The following is an 18,451-nucleotide window of genomic DNA, read 5'->3' as shown; positions in this document are numbered from 1 at the left end:
AGAGAGAGCGAGAGACGGAGAGGAGAGAGAGAGGGAGGGACAGCCCATTCTTACCCCCTCGACACACACACACCTCCTCCCCCATCTGGCCCCCTGCACTGCCATCCTCCCCTCTCCAAACCCCCTCTCCCTGACCCCCCAGGATGCAAATTCCTGGTCTGCGGCCCAAATAGCGAAATCTGTCCAAATCGCAGGCGGAACAACAACTCACAGATTCACACACTTGCCCCCCCATCTTCTTACCCAATGCCCCCTCTTACGAGTCCCACAACACACCTGGTTTCATTTAAAACTAAACCCCCGCAAAAAAAAACCCAAACTCACCCTCCCTTTCCTCCCTCCTTTTTCCCCATTTACCCCCCATCTATCTATACCTCCTCCATCTTTCACCCCCCCCCCCTTTTTTTTTTCCATAAAGCGACTAAAGCCCTCGCTCTCGTCCAATCTGACATGTGGGATATTTATAGCCGGGGAGAGAGAAGTTAATGGAATGTGGACAAAAATTAGAGAGTGGGAGAGAGAGAGAGAGAGAGAGAGAGAGAGACCTATTCGGAAAAAATTGTCAGCGTATTTCTCAGAATAAACTGCTGCCACTTTGGAGGCTAAAATAAAATACTATCATTATTCTTGACCAGCTTTGCTGCTCTGCTTATACATGACTAAGCCATTACTGCACAATCATTTCCGGCAATACTTTTTCTTGCTGTTACGTATCAAACTGGTTGAGATGTTGCTTAACCGAGTTTTTATTGCTTTAAGTATGACTCAACTTAAAGTCAAACTTTAAAGTTATCCTTTTATTTCCCACAAAATATAAGCCTCTTGATTATCATCGTTGCAGACATCAATCCAAGATACTTTGAGACATTTAACACCCACGACAGACGGACTGGATGCATTAAAGTTTACAACCAAATATTTTTCACACTAATCTTTATCGTTTCAGGGTGCGCGGCCGTGCTGTTTCTAACAATATGGGAGCATTTATTGCATTTTTCTCAGTAAATCTTTGCTTTAAACACCTTTACTTAGCCTCAGATTGTTTATCTGTCCTGTCTTTCTGGGTGGTGGTGGAGATGGCAGCTGTCATTACAGGGGACGTTGTTAAAAGTCACACTGAAGACCCCCGAGCTGGACCAACTGTGCCCCCCTGGCTGGTCCCTTATTCCCATGATGACCACACACAGACACGGGCACACCTCACATGTTATCTGTCGGCCATGTTTAAAATCTAAAACACTTCAATCGTTAAGATTGATGAAGCAGGGGCTTTACAAATCTACCATCCTCACTGTTGCACTTTGATTTCTCTCTCTCTGCCTCTCATCTCCATTCAACGCGCACGCCATCAGTAAATCTTGTCCCTGGAATCAGTTAATAAAAACTCTTCGGTATGACCCAGCAGATCAAACGATGACATAAAACAGAAGGAAATTTTGATGTAAATATGTTCATTTTATTTACAAACCAAATTTACAGACACTGCAGGAACTAGGAGGACGCAGGATTCACATCACCGCTGACAAAAACAAAACAGAGAAAGCCCGAACTGAGGGGCTAAGATAACGGCTTCTGCAGGGGGGGGGAGAGAAACGAGGGGGCGAGTCGCAGAGAAACCGCTTCAGTCGTGATACATTTTGAAGATACAGCTTTTGATGACGACCATGTATCTGTCCCACACCACCTGATGCCTGAGGGGCGGAAAACAGAGAGAGAGAGAAAGAGAGAAAACTGTAAGTAAATGGAGCAAAGAGGTACTTTACATCTCGTGACAAACTGTAATTGTGAAATCTGGGTGAAGAGAGTAAATGAGGCAATCTTCGTCCACTCAGCGTAACGGTGGTGGGGGTGGCGGTGGGGGATGTCTATGTTTCTTTTTATGAATATCTCTTTGTTTAGCATGTAGTGGTGCAGGGCTGTGTAAACCCTTAACTACATTCCAGAGTGTTTGCATGAGAAACAAGGTAACTACAGTTTAAGAAATCAGGGCCGAGATAGGGTGACACCCACTGGCAGAACAGAGACGTCAATATTAGAGAGGATTTTATACAACTGTATGCTTCAGCAGCTGTAACGACTGCCAACGTTTATGTAATATTCCGTTATTGGTTGGTTCTACAGAAAGAAGGCACGTTAACTCACTTGAATGTGTCGAGTATGTGCGCAGAGTTGTTGTAGTGAGTGAGGTAGAGTCTCATGTCCGCAGCTGTCCATCGGTCTGAACGACACGGCTCAATAAACTGGGGGAGAAAAAGGGAGGGGAGGAGACGTTACATCACACCCTTTACACAAGGCACACTTTAAAACTGGCCTCAGAAAAACGGCTTCAATCGTCCGTCTTTGCTTAAAGAACACAAACAAATAAGGATAAACGTAAAAGTAGTGTATTTTCGGAGGAGCACACACCTTCTCCACGAGGTCAATGAAGAAATCTCTGACATCTTTAGTGTTGGTTAACTTTGCGGCGATGTTGACAAGACCTCTGGACAGATTCTACAAGAAAAGAATCACATTACTTTCATCTTTATAACTTTATAACTAACTGTTTTAGATATTATGAGTATTATTATCATCTAGTAAACTAACAGTATATCTATAAGTTCACCCGTAGTGTAGATGAAGTACAAAATAACATGTATATGTATACTAGTTGTGTACTACAAGTGTATTACCTTTACACTTAAAGTGGTCCAATTTAGTCACATGCAGTAAATAAAATAGTGCACTTACAAGTTTATTACTTTGATATTACTATACTGGTAAAGTAGTTGTCAAAATAGAGTTTACAACTCTTACACTTATATTAACTATAAAGTGGCATACAGGTATAAAACAAGTAAACTTACGGTTAAGCCCTTGAAATATTGTAGTAGTGAGTTTACTCTTATAGTTGTACTTAAAATAATACTTTTATAAACTCAAAAGTGGGAGACAAGTATAAAACAAGAAAACTAATAGTATAATTATAAGTTCACTTGTTGTATAGTTGCAATAAAACTTATATGTAAACCAGTTGTGTACTAAAAGTGTATTACCTTTACACTTAAAGTGGTGTGATTTAGTCACACGCAGTAAATAAAATAGTGCACTTACAAGTTTATTACTTTGATATGACTATACTTGTAAAGTAGTTGTCAAAAGTCAAACTCAAAAGTTTACAACTCTTACACTTTTACTAACTATAAAGTGGCATACAGGTATAAAACAAGTACACTAACAGTATACGTACAAGTTCACTTGTTGTATAGTTGCAATAAAACTTATATGTAAACCAGTTGTGTACTAAAAGTGTATTACCTTTACACTTAAAGTAGTTAGATTTAGTCACAAGCAGTAAGTAAAATAGTTTACTTACACGTATATCACCTGTACATTGATATGACTATACTTGTAAAGTAGTTGTCAAAGGTCTTACACTATTATTTACTAAAAAGTGGCATACAGGTATAAAACTAGTAAAGTCAAGTCAGTTTTATTGTCAATATTTCACATGTGTTATACATACAAAGGAATCGAAATTACGTTCCCCGCTATCCCATGCGTAGACATACATCCAGACAAGACAGGACATGACACCACCAGGGCAGACAGGACATGACAACAGTAAAGTGCAAAAACATACAATAAAGTGCAGAGAGCTTAAGGCTTGTTCCATAGAATGGCAGGGTACACATATTATAAATAAAATACAAGAAAATAACAAGACACAGTAACAGGGTAAGAGGTAATATGAATACTTTCTTTGTTGTCAGTGCAATTTCTGTAGTGCAAAAACTAAACTAACGGTTAAGTTCACTTGAAATATTGTAGGAGTGAGTTTACTCTTATAGTTTTGCTTAAAATAATACTTTTCTATACTCAAAACAGTATACTTATTAGTTCACTTGTTGTATAGTTACAATAAAACGTATATGTAAACCAGTTGTGTACAAAAAGTGTTCTACCTTTACACTTAAAGTAGTTCGATTTAGTCACAAGCAGTAAATAAAAAAGTGCACTTACACGTATATCACTTTGATATAACTATACTTGTAAAGTAGTTGTCAAAAGTCTCACACTATTAATTACTAAAAAAGTGGCATACAGGTATAAAACTAGTAAACTAACAGTATGAGTACAAGTTAACTTGTTGTATAGTTGCAATAAAACTTATATGTAAACCAGTTGTGTACTAAAAGTGTTCTACCTTTACTTTTAAATTAGTTGTCAAAAGTCTTACACTAATATTAACTATAAAGTGGCATACAGGTGTAAAACTAGTAAACTAACGGTTAAGTTGACTTGAAATATTGTAGTAGTGAGTTCACTCTTATACTTTTGCTAAAAATAATACTTTTCTATACTCAAAACCGGGAGACACGTATAAAACTAGTAAACTAACAGTATACTTATAAGGTCACCTGTTGTATAGTTGCAATAAAACTTATATGTAAACCAGTTGTGTACTAAAAGTGTTCTACCTTTACATTTAAAGTATTTAAAATTAAACTTTTATTAACTAAAAAGTTGTCCAACTCAGTCCCAGGAAGTACTAAAGTGGTATAGTTAGCAGTATATTAATAGTACATTGATATTAATATAATATAAACGTGGGGAAGTATGCTTGAAGTTAGAAAAATAAACTTGAAGTCTACTTGCTGTAATGTTCCTCACCTTGAAATTAGCCTCCATCTCATTAAAAGCTTTGGTTTTCCCTCGGAGAGCAGTACAGACCAGACTGAGATTAAACACATGGAAAAAGAGAAATTGTCAATGAGCGAATTGGATAAAATTGTAATTAACAGCCGGCGGAAAAAGGCCGTGAAAAAGGTTTGTGTTACCTTTTGTGTTGATCCAGCAGATCTTTGTCAGTGATTAAAATCTTCAGCTCTTTCAGGTCTTGTAGAAACTCTTTATCCAGATCCACGTCCATGTCTTCCACCATGTTATCTACAGAGAACACACACCAGCACGTCAGGTAAAGGAGGCATTTTCTTATCACTGCTTGTTCTTTTTCTCACAATTATAATCAGACTCGGCCTAACCCAATTACAGTTTTCACAAATTTTGAATTAATCTTCATTGTAACAAGGATCTGCAAAACCTGAAGGCCCTCTGGTGGTGAGTGGGCCTCACTGAAGGAGGCACTGCTCCAAGTGCTCATTATTCATAATGAACACAATAATACAGGACATAATAATAAAGCCGACAGCAAACCAACTTTTGACATTTTATCTCAGTTTCAAATGTTTTTTTTCTGTTTTTGTTGGATTCACCACTAATGTTTAATTGCTCTGTAAGCCTCAAACTAAGACACATTCAGATAGTTCCAGATGATTAATGTATCTGTTACATAACTGTAATTTAATGTTATTCATGTCCCTTAAAATTCAGATAAAAATGGCGGCAAACGGCCAAAGGAAACAAGTCAAATGGCTCACCGACGGCCCCGACGGTCCAGTTGTTGATAAGCTGCCCAGCGCAGAAAGCAAAGTCCTGAAATGTGAGGTATTGCAGCTTTCTTTTCCCCGTCTCAAAGCGATTGTTGGCGAAGAAAACGATGGCAGCATAATCCCTGAAATGCGAAGAGGGCACATTATCAGAGCCAACAAAACAAAAAAACAGGAGAATCAGATAAAACTTTGATGTTTTCACTAGTTTGAATATCCTGAAATAAGGACTTCTCACGTGTGGTTTTGTTAGAGTTGGCTAATAAAACAAACCCATGTACTAATTCATCACAAAAACTACAACAAAACAGATCTGAGGCAAAAGCAATGCTTTGGCTCTGCTCTTCACACCGATTACCTTGCAAGCTTGTCAGAAAGAAGAAAGTGCTGACGTATGTTCTCCACCAGAGGTCCCTTCAGCTCTTCCACGACTTTAAAAACACGTTTGAAGTTGTCAAACTGAAATCAAACACACGACCAGGAAGATTTAATCAAATTACAACAGGACTTGTAAAAAAAAAACATGTATAATAGAATAGAATAGAATTACTTTAATGATCCCAGACCGGGAAATTATTTTGTTACAGCAGTAGTGCTTCAGCAAATAAAACACTTTCTACATAACATGCATAGAATCCATTATATACATAGTGTATATATATATGTAAATACGTTTGTATTAAATAAATAAAAGCTTTATTTAAAATGTTACATTGTTAGAAATTCAGCTCGTCACTGAAACTCCACCAGGACATGCCCGAGCTATCTCGTAACGTCAACGTCTGACTTGAGGGGGCGTTCACATGAATTTTCCCAGTCAGGAACTCGTTTTTCGGACTATTCCAACACCACGTGAACGCAGCACAAATGTCTCATCTTGCATCTGTGTATCCGCCCCGAGATTTGAATCCGGTCCAGACTTTAATGGATTCCTTCTTGGCCCGTGCTTCACCCTTTCACCAAGTTTCATGATAATCGGCCCGGTAGTGTTTTCAGATCCTCCATGGTGGATTAAATAAAGCAACCACAATTAAATTAGTTTGTTGATTAAGTATCGATCAGTCACATTCAATAGCCAGTACAGAACTAAAGTCAGATAAGGGCCAGCAACTAATCAAAGTGGTTTCACAACAAAATGAGCAGCATCTTTTAAAGCTGCTGCGGACTCCTCTGATAAATAGTGAGCACTGACAATTTTAAAAGGGATGAACTGGGATTATAGGGTTCAGAATAAGGCGTGTTTCCATTGGGGTGAAATGTGGCCGCTTGGAGAGTTGCAGGGCACGCCCTCGCAAAAGTCCTCTCACTCACCGTGTTTCCGTTACAAAAAAAGACCCCGGAGGGATTTAGGAGACTCTGGAGCCGACCTAAGGAGGCCCGTATGATTCACAACGTCAACCTATGTACAAGTAAAAATTCCAGGCGCTGTAAAAGTGTGTTGACAGACAGGTTGTCACCCCGCCTGCAGTACTGTGTGTGTGTGTGTGTGTGTGTGTGTGTGTGTGTGTGTGTGTGTGTGTGTGTGTGTGTGTGTGTGTGTGTGTGTGTGTGTGTGTGTGTGTGTGTGTGTGTGTGTGTGTGTGTGTGTGTGTGTGTGTGTGTGTGTGTGTGTGTGTGTGTGTGTGTGTGTGTGTGTGTGTGTGTGTGTGTGTGTGAGAATATTGGAGCACGCAGCAAAGGACCACAGGTCAGAATCTAACCCGGCGGATGCACAAACAAGTTTGTTTAAAGATTTGCATGCACAGATCATTTTTTGCACTGCGTTCAACTACACCACTGGATAAAACTGTCTACTCTACTTCCCCGTGTTTTTGTGGCGTCTGTACTACTACACGCCACATCCCGCTGAGAGTTATATCCAATCAGCAACCGGGCTTCTCTCAGGCGAGAAAAAAGGCCCCCTGGGTGAAAAAAACAGCCAGTGAAACATCCGCTCGATCGACTCGCATGCAAATTCCGGGTATTCGACCCTGTAGACTGCTGCGGGAATGAGTCCTAAAACCCAGAGGTGACTTACGGGTCCCTCGTCTCAAAGTCTACCTTAATAGATGTTAATGTTTCGCTTTACGAGATAAAATACATCAGTAAAAACACAACTGGTGAATTTTGAAACTTATGTGCTTGTCTTTAACATGGTGGTTTCCTACAAGTGGCTAAATGAGACTACAAAACGCCATCACGCCGTTCAAACTGAACCAGCTGGAAGCTCGTGGGTGGTGTAGTTTGTTTGTAGCCTAACCATCATAAATGTGGCGTTCATTTATGGAGATTACTTTGCTGAACAAAACGTGTAAATATCCACACAGCTTATGTTTTTTGCAATGATCCAAAATCCACTGGAGAAAATCCCGTTGACTTTTTGATGAGCAAACCCGGGGCGATGCTAACTTCCGGGGTGACCTTCAAAAATACATCATCCCTGCAGCGCCCTGTGTGCTCTTACCTGTCGTCTGCAGCTCTTCAATGTCACACCCGTCTTGGCACTGATATCGTCCAAGTCTTTCTTGGTTCCTTTGGAGAGTTTCTTCCCGAGGACCTCGCGGACAAATACATCATCAAAGGCGTAGTATCTGAACAAGGCAACACAGAGGCAAAAGAGGGAACTTGTAAAAATACATTCTCATCTTTAACAAATACATAACATCTGCCTGGAGAGGAGGATAAGCTCGTTCAAGGAAGGGGGCGTAAAATACATTGATTAGATGTTGAGATGTGTCAGATACCGTCAGATCAGACAGTGGAAAGATGGATGAAGGAGAACTAAAGACAGCGTCATTACTGCACCTCTCGATGAGCATGGCTTGTCGATGTGGTGGGATCTGGAACAGCAGCTGGTTGGCGAGTTTGGATGGACTGTGCAGCAGACGCTCACACATCTGGAAAGTCCTGTACTGGTCCATGGTGTCACTCAGCAGAACGTCTGCACTCGCCTCACACTCCTCCATCACTCCCCCGTCCATTCGGACCTTCACCGCATCGTTAACTGTAAATAAATCATTATTTGAGAAGCGAAAAAAAGAGAGAAGCTGCTCACCCTGGTGTGCCAATGCAGAGGCTCTTTAAAATAAGTAACCCAGCTACCACCACCATCAAGTTTGCACAACCCCTTCAGCAGGGGTCTTCAACGCTTTTCTACGCCGAGGACCCCTTAACTGAAAGAGAGGCGAACCAGGGACCCCCTACCACACATAATATAGTAAATTGAGTTGCATATTACACTGGTCCTAACAGCTAGGGGGACCTAAAGCCTGTACACACAGCTTTTTACAGTGCATACAATACTAAGATATTACCATGATCATTGACATATTCATATATTTATACATCATTTGTTAATGTTAAACATACATTATGAAGGCACATTGAGTCCTTCAGCTCAGTTGTATCTGTGCTTGTCTACCTTAGTGCCAGTAAGCCTATCATCACGGTTGTTAATGTATTTATTTATTCACAAATGTATTGTTGCTAATAATACAGTGCATTCATGTTAATGTATATTTTATTATAGTGATAGACCGATATTAACAGCCGATATTTGCGTCTTTTAGGTGTATCGTATGCCCGATGTACGCAGCTGCGTTCGCCGATTATTTTTCCAGCATTATTTACAGACAGGCGTCCACAGGCAGCTCTGCGTTGCTGGAGACGCCTTTTTAAGTTCAATAAATGTTAAGTTTTTTAAAATTGAGACTCATATGATTTGTTATCATCACTGTGTAATTTTATGATGTAAATTGAGGGAGCAAAAGTAGAAATATCGGCTCCAAATATCGGCAGTCCTTGTCGGTCATCGGCTAAAAGCTGATGCCTAATTTTTCGACATATTTTTGTATATTATCAAACAATTTGGAGGACCCCCTTCAGTAACTCTGAGGACCCCCTTCAGTAACTCTGAGGACCCCCTGCAGTAACTATGAGGACCCCCTGGGGACCCCGGACCCCCTGTTGAAGACCTCTTCCCTGCTCCACTTTATTGTGAGCCTTAAATCTGCGGGGACTCGTCCCCACCTGTGTATCCATCCAACCAGAGCTGGTACACCTCCTCGTCCATGATGGTGGTGTTACCCACGAACACGTCCAGCTCCATCGTCATCTGCAGGAAGGTAAACAAGTCACATTACACTGTTTACCTTAAATACGTCAACAAGCAGCTGTCAGAGGAGCTCAGACGCACATTTTACCTTGTTTTGAATGTTGTCCCGAAGCGGAAATGTAAAGTGTAACGTTAAACTCTATTGGCTGAACGTAAATCCTCTCACTTCCTCCATTAAAGGTTAAACTTAACCAAAAATCACAAAATAAAACATTAAATAAAACAAAGTGTCACGAAGGGATGGTCTGGTGATGAAAACACGAGGTTTAAAACACCAATATCCACCAAACTGGATCGTTGCTGTGCTGCTCAGTGTCAACAGCAGCAGCCAGGAACTTCCGGTTTGTGTCGTCACAGGAAGACGGTTAGACACAGGAAGATGTTAGCCATCCTTTCAAAACAAACGCTAGAATCAGAAATACTTTAATAATTATTAATCATTATTTTTGTTACAAAACTCCAGATATACAAACAACAAATATTATACGGACTAAACATATATTAGAAAAATATTATATTATTATCTTATTGCATTATACCTATTTTATTTTTACTACAATTCTTTTTTAAACGTTTTTCATAACATGTTTACCTCTGGATGTGTTGAAATTGAATTTAATGTTTACTGTAATGTTCTTGATGTTTGACAACAGGCTTCATCTCATGTTTTATACGAAATCATCATTTTAAATGTAGCACTTTGGGGTTGCTTTTAACAATTAAAAGTGCTTTATGAATAACATTTATTATAATTATTATTATTAATACCATCACATATTATTTAAGTGCAGCTCAGAGGAAATGTCACATACAGTACAAATAAAAGATGCTGTATATGTAGTAAACCAAAACCTGCACCCAGGCACACATTTTAAAATTACAAAAAAGCCTATAGCTCAATAATTATTATTATTATTTGTGGGATTGATCGATCACTCAAAAAAGACAAGGCTTGGAACTACTCATTATCGTTATCATTATCATTACTGACAAACTATAAATTTGACCATTCACTCATCATTTTATTATACTTAATTTAGGCCTATAGGCAAGTTTATTTGTAAATGCAAAAAAGCCATAGAAAATATTTAAAACATATAAAAGGTAATTTAAAACATATAAAAGATTGTTACAGAAGTTATGGTGCAATTTATTGAAAAGCAGCAACAAATAGAAAAGTCTTCAGTCTTGATTTAAAAGAACTGAGAGTTGCAGCAGACCTGCAATTTTCTGGAAGTTGGTTCCAGATTTGTGGAGCATTAAAACTGAACGCTGCCTCTCCATGTTTAGTCCTGACTCTGGGGACACAGAGCAGACCTGTCCCAGAGGATCTGAGAGGTCTGGATGTTCTTATGGCTGTAAGATAAGATAAGATATTCCTTTATTAGTCCCACAAAGGGGAAATTCCTTTTTATAGCAGCAAAGTGGAAAGCAAACATAGAAGAAGCATCAGTAAGAAAAAATACATTTGAGGAATTCTAGAAAAAAATATGAATATATAATATGATATAAACACAGGGAAATATAAAAAATAAGAATAACAGGAACAATATATACAATATTTTAAAAACACACTAAGGCATTGAGGGACAATATTGCTACTGCACAATGAGAATGAATTCACCTGAGCTCAGTAGTAAGTAAGAAGTGAACCCATTTGGTGAACACTATAGTTATTGTCATTATTTATATTATTGTTTTGGTATGTGTGGTCTACTGGGAACAGTGCTGGTTTGTGTTGAACATTAGTAAATGTAATATGTTTTACTGTTGATGGTTCTGCTTTGGAAACAAAGTTGTTAACCATGCATGCCGATAAAGCTTTTCTTTTCTTTTCTTTTTTGTCAAGCAGCCTTAATTGTAGATATGGTGCTTTTATTCTGAAACTACCATAGCGGTAGAGTCATTTTTGCTTCTTTTATCTCATCAACGTTCTTATTGATGCGTTCTTTTTACACTTTTTGTCGCTACATCTAAAAAAAGAACGTTCCAAAGTTCTATCATAGCAACAGCGTAGCAACGGTGCTGTGTTCAACTGTTCAGCCTCCCTCTCTCTCTCCCTCCCTCTCTCTCCCCTCTCTCTCTCCCTCTCTCTGTCTCGCTCCTCTCTCTCTCTCTCTCTCCCTCTCTCTCTCTCTCTCTCTCTCTCCCTCTCTCTCCCCTCTCTCTCTCCCTCCCTCTCTCTCTCTTCCTCTCTCCCTCTCCCTCTCCCTCTCTCTCTCTCCCTCTCTCTCTCTCTCTCTCTCACCCTCCCTCCCTCTCTCTCCCTCCGTCTCTCTCTCTCCATCCCTCTCTCTCTCCCTCCCTCCCTCCCTCTCTCTCTCTCTCGTTCTCCCTCTCTCTCTCTCTCTCTCTCCCTCTCCCTCCCTCTCTCTCTCTCTCCCTCTCTCTCGCTCCCTCTCTTTCTCCCTCTCTCTCTCTCTCTCTCCCCCCCATCTCGCTCTCTCTCCCTCCCTCTCTCTCTCTCTCTCTCCCCCCCATCTCGCTCTCTCTCCCTCCCTCCCTCTCTCTCTCTCTCCCTCTCTCTCGCTCCCTCTCTTTCTCCCTCTCTCTCTCTCTCTCTCCCCCCCATCTCGCTCTCTCTCCCTCCCTCCCTCTCTCTCCCTCCGTCTCTCTCTCTCCATCCCTCTCTCTCTCTCTCTCTCTCTCTCTCTCCCCCCCCCCCCCCCCCCCATCCTTTATAGTTAAACTGTGGCACAGTGCCGACACTAATAAATCACAGCTAACAGTAATAGGCCATTTGTGTTAAACTATAAAGTGTAAAGAGAGTGCATTTTTTTCTCTGACCCAGTGAATTTAGCCCCGGGGTGCAGACAAAACTGCAGTGTAGACAAAATTAAAAACTGAACATCAATCTAAGATAAAAGCAGTCGCCTAATGGACACCGTTATGTAGGTTTCAATGAAATTAAATTGATTTTAATTAGGGATAGTGCATATAGTCATTTGTCAGAACACCATTAGTGGGCCTACGACAGCGTGATAACTTGTTTTATATATATATTTATTATTATTTTTACATATTTGCTGAATTGATACAAGTGTATGCCCAAGGTTTACCTCGGGTTGTTTTGTTTTATTAGCTTGTCTTCATTGTGCCCAAACTTGCAGCTGAGAGTTTTTTTGTGGCCTTCCTCACATAGTCAGCTGCCACATGTTTAAAACAAAAAACAGAGTCACAACCAGAGGCGGATTCATGCACAGGCTGGCCTAGGCTGCAGCCCAGGGGGCCCAGGTGTGCAGGGGCCCCGGATTGGCCAGATTATTTTCTTTTTTTAATTTACTACAATGTTGGGGGAAAAAACTTGCCTCCTATTGGGGTCCTTAGAAACACTTTTAAAAATGAAGTCGCTGATTGGATACATATGGGACACATTTACCCAATCAACTGCCATCATGTGGCCGGGTTCATGAGGTCACTTTTGTTGTCAAATGACACCTCACTCACTGTCACTAGACAGTACCGCAGCAAAATGTCAGAAAGGAAATGCGCGAATAAGAAAAGCACAACGGCTGAAAAGAACAGATGGAGCAAGATCTGCTAAAGAAAATGTCTAAATTAACAGGATTTTTCAAGGTTGCGGACTCTTCATCTGTTCTAGTGGGGGGTCTTTCTGATAAAGCATGATTAATACTGTGGGGGGCCCAAACTAACAGTAGCCTAGGGGCCCAGGACCACCTTAATCCACCACTGGTCACAACCACAGACTGTATAAAAGGTCACAACCGAGGGCGCATTCTGATTCTGGCTGACTCTGAGTGAGGTCAGTTTCCGGTCCTGTAGTTACGGCTGTAGACCACCGTACAGTGACAGTGGCTTCAAATACAAGAGGAGAATAAACCCAAAGGACTCCATAACTGGGACCTGCAGTATATCACAGTGGGCTACAGACCCAAATCCGATCACCATGAAGTCAGTTTGATATTCAGAATAAAAACTATTATGCATGTAAACCATTTCATTGAATTAGGTCAAACCACTTGTGCAACATACAAACTAATATTCTTTGTGCATCACAAGGCTTGTTCTTGATTAATATATTTTTTATGATTTTTTTGCAAATTTAAATCTATAATGCTTCCTTATCTTTTGACCTGGGGATGTCAAACCACTTGTGCAACGTAAAGACTATTATTCCTCATGTATCATGTAGGTAATAGATTTAAGTTTTGCAAAAAATCTGAATAAATCATTAAAAAAAAAAAATAATTAAAGCGTTTGTGATAATTGAGGAATAATAGTCTTTATGTTGCAAGTGGTTTGACATCCCCGGGTCAAGAGATAAGGAAGCATAATGGATTTGAGTTTTGTAAAAAAAAAAAAAAAACATGAATAAATCTTTAAATGAATCATTAAAAAAAACTTTAAAGAAATCATAAAAAAATATTTTAAAAACCATAAAAAATCTTTAAAAAATCATAAAAATATATTATATAAAAACAAGCCTTGTGCTACATGAGGAATATTAATATTAATTATTTTATATTATTATAAATATTATTGACATCCCCAGGTCAAAAGACAAGGCAGCATAATAGATCATAAAAAATCATTAAAAAATATATTTTTCAAGAAAAAGCCCTGTGATACATGATGAATATTAGTAAAAGTCGTTTGACATAATTCAATCAAATGGTTTAAATTCATAATAGTTTTTATCCTGAATATCAAATGAATGTTGAATATTGAACCAGGACAATTCATTTAAGTGAGAAATCCATAAATGGCCAGAAGATCAAACTACAATGGACGATTATGTAACAATAACAATAACAATAACAATAAAAACCAATTGTTGATCTCTGCCCTTTCATTTGTGCTCTTTATTTGTCCAACATCAGCCCGGAGAGGCCTCCGTGTGCTCTCCGCGCTTTGCCTGCTGCGTGCACACAATCTGCTCTCTTCTCCTCCGGCGATTAATCTAAATAAATCCCTGCAAATCCCTGTCCTCGCCCTCCCCGCCTGTGCTTCTGCATGTGTCCTTCAAAAATCACAACATAAGGGAAAACCACTCGGTCAACATGTCTTTTTTTGTCGGATCTGTGTCGCTGCACACCGACACTCTCGCTTCTAACCCCACATGACACCCTGATTCCAGCCCCGGCTCCCTCTTGCACGGTTAACACCCAGCATTGTTATGGCCTCAGTGAAACAATGGAGGTGGGACAGAGGGCGGAAGGATGTGGCTGAATGCCTCAGCATAAACCCGTGGAAAAAAGGCTGCAGTCACACTTTCCGCCAGTGAGTACAACCAGGAGTCAGTCATGATACTCCGCATTGTAGGCCACTGTACATCTTTCTTTGTAGTTAACTCCAAAGTCATGTCCCACCTATTGATGTGTTTGTGTAACAAAGGGTAAATATGTGGCCTTTAGTTTGTCAGGATGAGACTATTCAAATGAACAGAGGAAACTGCCTTTCCGTCTCATTTCCTTTGAGAATTTTACATGTTTTTATTTCACAGCATGATAAAGAAAAGTGTGTTTTCTTCAATCCAAATAGGGGCGCACGAGTTGCATGCACACTGGGCACACGGGGGAGACCTGCACCCCCACTATCTTGGTGTTTTCCCATAATATAGATGGGATACTTAGTTGCTTCAGCTGTACCACTGAGCTGCTCCACTCGTGTTGTCGTTTCCTGTGCCATCAGTGCCACTGTAAACCTCAGAGGAAACCACAAATGTGTCTCATTACTATCTAACCGACGTGTCCAAGCTGCAGCATTCATAAAAAGGGACATTTCCGGGTGGAAAATCACTCAAAAATAAAATCAATGTTATGGAGGAACGTGATCGCACTGAAACCCGAGAAAGTCTCCATCAATAAAAGTTAAAAAAACAAATGCCAGATGTGATGATTCTCTGTCTTAGTTGAATTCAACAGCTTTCGTTCTCAATTCTTTCATTAAAAAATTCCCAAGTCCGTGCTTTTATTTTGAAAGGCTGCAAAGACGGACTCCCTGCAGCGCCGCAGCTTGACGCACCTCGCTGCTTAACGGAGTCACAGCCGTGAAAGTGGCGGAGGAGGCGGACATTGTTGTGGTAACGTCCAGCCCCAGAGGATGAGCAGAGGTGGTGCATTTATTTTGAGCGGATAGAAGGCGAGGTTGTTTAGTTTTTTATTCATTTACTTGTTGCTGTTTTTTAACCTAGAGAATGAATCGTTTATAGAAACATTTTTTTTAAAAACCCTGCTGCATCGTGTGCGGACTCATAACGGTACTCCAGCCACGGAAGCGAGTTCATTCAGCCGAGGCGAGCGGAGCACAGCCTGGTGCGACGATGCCAGCGACGTAAAAAACACAACATCTGCAGGGTGTGCATCCGAGGCTGCTGGATTAAGCCTCCGTGGATCAACCGGGCCCTTTGTACGTACAGTGGCCGGCAGAAGAGCACGGCTGTTGCCTTTTCTTTTTTTTTAAATACTAGAGGAGGTAAAATAAGGACAGTTGAATTCCAGGAGGCCTTTGGAGAACACCGCCTGCTGCTGAGAGGATGACAGATTGACATTAATGGGGGTTTGCGGTGCGTTTTTCACACACGACCTCATTAAGGCATCTTCCGCGGAGAGCAGGCACCGGGTTCAGCACAAATCAGGACCGAACAGACAACGCCTTGAAGAAAGCCATACAGAAATCACATGCTCATGCCATGATTTTGGCCTCCGGTGCTGTTTTGATCGCTTATGACATCTGGAAAACACCGTATGCAGAGGAAGGGGACGTGATGGCTCCGCGTTGAGACATTAAAGCACCCAGTTTACATCTCAGTGTTTTCAGCCCAATAGATTCTCAGGTACCCTTTAGGTTTTTAAAAAATATATAAAATGGGTAGCGAGGGTGAGATCATAAATAGAGAGCTGTCAAAGATGTCTGACGAGGATTTGCTGTCGTGCTCCAAAGAGGAGCTGGTGAGCCGGCTGCGTAAAGAGGAGACGGAGAAGATATCCGCGCTCATCCAGCGAGGACGGCTGATAAAAGAGGTGAACAAACAGCTGCAGGGACACCTCCTGGAAATCAGGGAACTGAAAGTCATCAATCAGCGCCTGCAGGAGGAAAACGTGGAGCTGCGGGACCTGTGCTGCTTCCTGGACGACGACCGGCTCAAAGTGAAGAAGCTGGCCAGGGAATGGCAGCTGTTCGGGCACCACGCGGCCAAAGTGATGCGGGAGGACCTGGGCGGTTACTTGAAAAAGCTCGCCGACCTGGAGCGCATGCAGGACGGGCTTGTGAAGGAGAATTTGGACCTGAAGGAGCTGTGTCTGGTCCTGGAGGAGGAGTGTGTGAGCAGGAGCGACTCCAGCCCCGGAGGGTCCACCGAGCTCAACCTGCCCTGCATGGTGGCCCGGGACCTGGGGGACGGGAGCTCAAGCACAGGCAGCGTGGGAAGCCCGGACCAGCTCCACCTGGTGTGCTCACCTGATGACTGATGCAGGTTTTATGTCAGTAAGCAGGGCTTCTCCGACTCAAATAAGGACTCTGTAGACTAGGGGGTGATGTGATTGACAGAATGGAGACACAGAAACTTGTCAGACAAATCAATTTGGTGCAAAAAGCATTAGGGCCTTCTGAATGCTGCTAAGATTTGTGTGCCACTAGGTTTCGACTTGACAAAGAATCCTCCAATATGGACATTTTCAGGACTTTACAAAGACATTTAATAGATGTTTGCCAGATGATCATGTATCTAAATTTTACAGTGTTTTTTCTAATGACTCCTCCGTTTGGGGGGAAATTCTCCTTTTTCAGTGGTCTGTTGTTGAAAAAAAGAAAAGAAAAAAGAAATGGGACCAAAAAAGTGGGTCACATATATAAATTTATCCCATGCACTGGACTAGCCTACACTGGTAGAAGCCTTGTTTTCTATTGCACTGGACAGCGTTACCGTGGATCTCTTAAATCACAGATCTAAAGATTCATCTCAATCCAGTTTTGAGCCATATTTAGTCCACTGAATCTCCGATAGCACTGAAATAGATGAGTTGTGATAAAAGAGGGGGGTGGGAAAAGAAACTATTTGATATTTACTTTTTGCTAGATGCCCAATAATGTGTAATATTTTATGCACTCTCTTCCTCAGGACAGGATTGGAGTGCCATATATGCATGATGATTGTCACAATTTCTTCAGGCCTGTTAACCAGTCTGATGTGAAGGCCCTTCAGGTTTACTGTGGGTGGGACTGCTGTGCATTACGTACACGTGCTAGTAGAGTCTGAGCGGAGCCGGCGCCACGCGTGTTAAGGTTCTGGATCAGACGTGATAGTCCTAGATGTCCTCGGACCTCACTCAGAGCTGAACTCAACAAGTTCTGTCACTTTTTTTCTAACAAAAAACTGAAACCCAACTGGAAACTTTGTATCAAACTGGAAGGTCTACAAGTTTTAATGATTTCTATTCTATTCAAACCGTTTGAATTCACTCGTATTACATTTTTTAAATACATTGTTGTTGGTGTTTAATTAGCATATCTCAGTTTGTTTAGGTTGGCGGCGGTCAGCTTTGTCGTCTGTAACTCATTCTTTGTATTTACCCTGTAACACTAGGGATAATCTTGACTTCAACCCTTCTTTATCTTGATTTATCTGTATTAACTACTAACCGACTTCAGTTTAAATCATAGATAATGCACATGGATTAGAACAGATTTATTTTGTTGTTAGCTGTTTATTGGTGGGCTATGCTCGTAGTGCATTGAAGAGCTTTAAATACAGTGGATATGACACTTTGTGCTGTTCCTGACCTTTTCTTTGTGTGCGTTTGACTTTGCAGAAACAAGCATTTACACATATACATGACACAGAACGAAGGATTGATTTCCGCACTTGTTGTTCTGACCTTCGCGTCCAAAGCGACTGCTCTTGATTGATGCTCCCGTCATGTCACACAGAATGACTTTATGGATGTTCATCAGTTTTATTTTTGGATCC

The 18,451-nt window shown here is 40.9% G+C and overlaps 2 protein-coding genes across 2 annotated transcripts; one reads left to right on the top strand and one right to left on the bottom strand.

The window, feature by feature from the left end:
• Positions 1–1,490: 1,490 nt before the first annotated feature.
• fibpa (fibroblast growth factor (acidic) intracellular binding protein a) lies at positions 1,491–9,839 on the bottom strand. The gene is made up of 11 exons (XM_083914731.1): positions 9,611–9,839; positions 9,438–9,522; positions 8,214–8,412; positions 7,873–7,999; positions 5,788–5,888; positions 5,421–5,554; positions 4,821–4,929; positions 4,654–4,717; positions 2,407–2,493; positions 2,143–2,240; positions 1,491–1,691 (listed from the first exon to the last, which is right to left on the bottom strand). The coding sequence occupies exons 2-11, from the start codon at positions 9,520–9,522 to the stop codon at positions 1,622–1,624; spliced, it is 1,074 nt and encodes a 357-aa protein (XP_083770857.1). The 5' UTR covers positions 9,611–9,839; the 3' UTR covers positions 1,491–1,621.
• A 6,510-nt stretch (positions 9,840–16,349) lies between these two features.
• Positions 16,350–18,118, top strand: ccdc85b (coiled-coil domain containing 85B; the record flags this gene model as incomplete). The annotated part of the gene is made up of 1 exon (XM_083914735.1): positions 16,350–18,118. One exon carries the CDS (start codon positions 16,350–16,352, stop codon positions 16,950–16,952), a length of 603 nt encoding a protein of 200 aa, XP_083770861.1. The 3' UTR covers positions 16,953–18,118.
• Between the last annotated feature and the right edge of the window lie 333 nt (positions 18,119–18,451).

This window comes from Echiichthys vipera (genome assembly GCF_963691815.1).
Source record: "Echiichthys vipera genome assembly, chromosome: 6".
Classification (NCBI taxonomy): domain Eukaryota; kingdom Metazoa; phylum Chordata; class Actinopteri; order Perciformes; family Trachinidae; genus Echiichthys; species Echiichthys vipera.
The sequence above is the reverse complement of the archived record's forward strand: the minus strand, read 5'-3'. Positions and strand labels throughout refer to the sequence as shown.